At 23.4% G+C, this 4,895-nt stretch overlaps 1 protein-coding gene across 1 annotated transcript; it reads right to left on the reverse strand.

The window, feature by feature from the left end:
• Nucleotides 1–4,200: 4,200 nt before the first annotated feature.
• LOC106448330 (transcription factor MYB115-like) lies at nt 4,201–4,895 on the reverse strand. Its single transcript, XM_013890232.2, has 2 exons — nt 4,827–4,895; nt 4,201–4,635 (listed from the first exon to the last, which is right to left on the reverse strand). The coding sequence occupies exons 1-2, from the start codon at nt 4,893–4,895 to the stop codon at nt 4,201–4,203; spliced, it is 504 nt and encodes a 167-aa protein (XP_013745686.2).

The following is a 4,895-nucleotide window of genomic DNA, read 5'->3' on the forward strand; positions in this document are numbered from 1 at the left end:
AATATGTAGATAATAACCTCGTCGTGCACATGGACGCGAGTTACCACATTGGTTTACAGAGTCTACATGAGTCTGTAAATGTTTGCTGTCAAAAAAAGAAAGATAATAACCAAAAGTACAAGTTGTCCTAGTGGTTCATACCATTCTATTTGGGTCTGAAAATCCAATTTCGAGTTATGGGGGCAGGGTTTCTGTCTGCAACCCAATTTCACATATGTGGCTTTTTTTTCTTTCAGTTTTGTTTTAATTGCTTTTTCATGATTTTTCAACCACATCTAATGATATATCTACTAAAAAACAAATTTGGATATTAAAAGCTAATAAAATAGAGTTTCCGAATAATACATCAGAATTACATTCGAAATCGTCACGGCTATTTACCGTGGAATGAGTTTCCAGCTGCCGAATTGTTCTAGCGAGTTTTAGAACAGGGATACCATGTATATTTAAGTCAAATGTCAAAAGTAGGATTCGATATTAATTGACTTTTTGGACAATACAGTATATATCTATAATAAAAAAAACCTCTAATTGTATTTAACTTCTATTATGTATATATATATATAATTTGGTAACTTCACATATTCTATATTTTTGTTTCGTATGTATTATACTTTAAATTTTTTTTTTAAATACTTAGATTTTATAAGTAATTTTATGTGTGACGCATTATTCTATATAAAGAGCATTATGGTGAAATGCTATTTTCCTTGTTATTTTATATAGAAACCATATAGTTTCAAAACAAAAAAGGTAATGAGTTATAATGGTCATGCTTTCTGCAATATGCACACACACACATATATATATATATATCTAATATATAAAAAGTAGATGTAGACACCTAAACAATTTCTTGAATAAACATTCTACATAATATATAACACGTTATGTTTCAGATGATACGACTTTTCAAGTTTTTGATAAATAGAAAATTATTTATCCCAAAAATATTATGTGTAATTATTATTATAAATTGATTACATATCTACTACTGACCTAGTACGTAGTTTGATTAATTACTATAATCTCGGATAAAATATAACATATGATTTTATATATTTGATAGTGATTTGATAAATACAAATATATATGTCTGCGTTAACAACACTTATAATATCGAACTATATAAGACAATGTGTGCTTGTTATAATTAATAGAACTAGATTTTGACCCGCGCAACCGCGCGGGTGTTTATTTTTACTTCTTTTATACATAAATTATTATTTTAAAACATTAGTGATATTTTTTTAACATTAATCATATACTTAAATGTTTATATAACTATTTTAAATATAATAATTTTATAATTTAGATGTTATAATTAATCATTTGGTTAAAACCGTATGTATTTTCACTTCTTATTATATATTTATCTTATTGTATTTGCATTTAGTTATCAAGCAAATTATTATATTCATGAGAAAACATATTTGAAAATTATTTTATATTTAATTTATGCTAAATTCTGACCCGTGTTTCAAAGCTGTATTTCTTTTTACTAATATTTTTTATACTTATTCATTTTAGATAATATATTATTGTATATACAAAAGTATAAGATATGTTAATTTTTAGACATGTATTATAAGGTTTGTTAATTTTAAGTCGTTCTATCATCATATTATATTTTTAAAATAAATAATTTATATTTATGAAAATAAAATTTATAAATTTATCAATTGAATATACTTTTATCATATTTATTTAAGTATAATAATTGTATTTTAACATGATCATGACTATAAAGTGGGTAAAATAGGATATAATTTATTTATTTTTTATTTTGTAAACGATAACTTAAAATATATTAAATTATTGTTAAAATACTTTTACACAGATTTATTAGAATTTTTAAATATAATATATAAATATATATTATATTTAAAATGAAAATATATTATGATTAAAGTAGTTACAAAGATTTTATATTATAAGCTTTAAAGAAATACATGTTAATTTTTATACATGTATTATATATTTTGCTTAATCCATCTTACCAACATATTAGATTTTATTTTTGAACATAAATATTTTATACTTATGAAAATAAAATTTATAAAATTTATAAATTTAATACAATTTTATTATACTTAGCTCAATATAATAATTTTCTTTTAATATGATTGATTATGATTATATAATATATAAAATATTACTGAATTTTTTATTTTTTATTTTATAAATGATTACTGAATTTATTAATGTATAATAATATTTCAAACTAATTTCAAAATTAATGAAAAATATTTAAATATAATTTCGAAAATAAAGATCTTGTAAAAATCTTTTAAAACAGATTTGTTAGATTTTTCAAATAAATATATTTATATTTTAAATAAAAAGATATCAAAAGATATTATGATTAAAGTATTTTAAAGATTCTATGTATTATTATTCTTAATAAAATACATTTAATAAGATTTCTAAGTGATGGTCCAAATAAAAAAAATCACACATGAAAGAAGTCATGACTTCTCTTTTAATATATAAGATTGCATAAGTACTTTTAAATTTCTATACATCATAATCGAACCTGAATCAAATAGAGTAATATGATTACTTTTGGTTATTTAGTTATTTTTAAGTTAAGCTTAATTTGAATTCAACATACCTGAATTGAATTGGTTAATATTCTTACTTTTCATACAAATATCCGTACCGGCGTCAAATACATTAGTTTTTGGATATTTGTAGGTTTGTATATATCAAAACGAAATTCATCTGGACCCGATTCGAAACACACATGAAAATTTATAATACCGAAATAAAGTCTAGTTTCAAAACTCAATAAGCATGATAACCCAAAGAAATAACTCGTAGCTGAATAGTTATCTGAATGTCCATGTTTAACTGATACATAAGTAAATAAAAAAACATTTGTTAACCATTTTGAATTCTTATCACAAATAGAGTAGTTTCATTCAAATACGTTGAATTATTATAGTTAATATGTAAATAATCCTGGCAAAATATTATAGTAAATATAGTTAATGAGATAGTTAAAAGTGAGAAAATGAATGTAAAAGATAAAATAAAAAATTGAAAACAAATAAGTTTTGTTTTTATGTCACTATTATATATCATATATGTCATCATATAACTAATCATATTTTATATGTACCATAATATAAGTAATCATATAATTAATAGTATTTTATACGTACCATCATATAAATAATCACATATATTATATTTATAAAACTTAATATGAAATATAAAAACCATAATTTAAGTTGGTGTTTTTAATTAAGCTTTGTATTGTATTTTTCTTATATATACTGAAAATTATTTTTTTAAATGGTTATTGGAAAATATTTTAGTAAAAAATAAATTTTGAATATTTGTATATTTTTGAATCAATTTTTATATAAATTAATCTTAAATTATTATTTTGATTTGAGTTTTGTATAGAAATAATTAAAAGTGAGAAAATGAATGTAAAAGATAAAATAAAAATTGAAAACAAATAAATTTTGTTTTGTACTTCTGTAATAAATTATATTAACTTATTTAGTAAATATAATAAATGAAGTGGTTAAAATTGATTAACAATAGAATAAAAATCTTTAAAAAATCAATTAAAATAAGCAAGTATAATTTGTACTGCTATCTATGTTTCCAAACAATTCTCATTTATATTACTATCCAAGTTTCCAAACAACTCTCAAATGTACTTCAGTTTTAATAATATAGATATACAGTGAATCTGTTATTAATAAACCAGTTTCAATCCAAAATTAATTCTGTCGATGGAAACAATTATTATGTTTCCCTAAAACTTTATAAATGAATGGTCCACAATGGTATTATTGTAATAATTCTAGTAAGTTATGTCTTTTTAATAAGGACTGTGGGAAAAGCTGTGGGGATGACACCTAAGCATTGAGTCAAAATTTATAACTTAAAAAATGTTTCTCAATTTATATATAGGTGATTACTATAAGAAGTAAATGTTTTATTATTGAAAATATATGATAGAAAATTTGTGGATCTCTCTCAAAAAAAAAACATAACATGACAAAAAATAAATAGATATATAAAAACTGATGGAAAAAGAGACGATATATACATAGAAGATACCACTTTAGATTGTACAAAAAATATTATGAACATAGAAATTATCTTCATACATAGAAATTTCTTCATTGTTAATTAGTCCAATCCATGCATGAGCATCTGAATGTCATCCATGGATTCTCAAATATATGTAAAGTAATCATCCCATGAAAATGTCATAGCTGGCTCGGGAACATAGCTTGATGTTGTGGACATGCTAGCCAATGGTTTTGTGGTCTGTGTTGTAACATCCAGACTCAAATCCATCTCTCCATCAAAAGCATTTTCATGATCATCATCCTTGGTGCAATCTGTTTCTTTGGTGTTAGGAGATTCATTCTCGTTTGTGACGTGTCTTATATATCTTGCAAGGAAGACATTTTGGGGTGGGTTTGCATTTTTATCACTTTGCTTCATTCTCTTCTGGTGCATTCGACGCTTTAAACCATTCCAGCGATTCTTAATAGCCTTTTCAGTTCTTCCACAGAGTTTTAAGGCAATCTTGGCCCATTTGTTGCCAAAAACCTTGTGGGCTTCAACCAATATTCGATCTTCTTCTTCAGTCCATGCGCTTTTCTGAAATCACATTAACAATACATATAAGTAACTGACTGCATTAACAATATATAATAATTTATTGTATTGCTGTATGTGTATTCATATACAATATGGATATATATCTACACATATATAAGTTGCGATTTGTGACTAGATTTTATTTTCTTTAAAAGAAGCATTAGAATATCTATATAAAAAAAAGAAATCACCTTGATGTCATGACGAAGATGGTTCTGCCACCTCTCTCTACGTTGTTTTCCTTTTCGTGTTCCAAGCAT

This window comes from Brassica napus, chromosome A4 (genome assembly GCF_020379485.1).
Source record: "Brassica napus cultivar Da-Ae chromosome A4, Da-Ae, whole genome shotgun sequence".
NCBI classification, from domain to species: Eukaryota; Viridiplantae; Streptophyta; class Magnoliopsida; order Brassicales; family Brassicaceae; genus Brassica; species Brassica napus.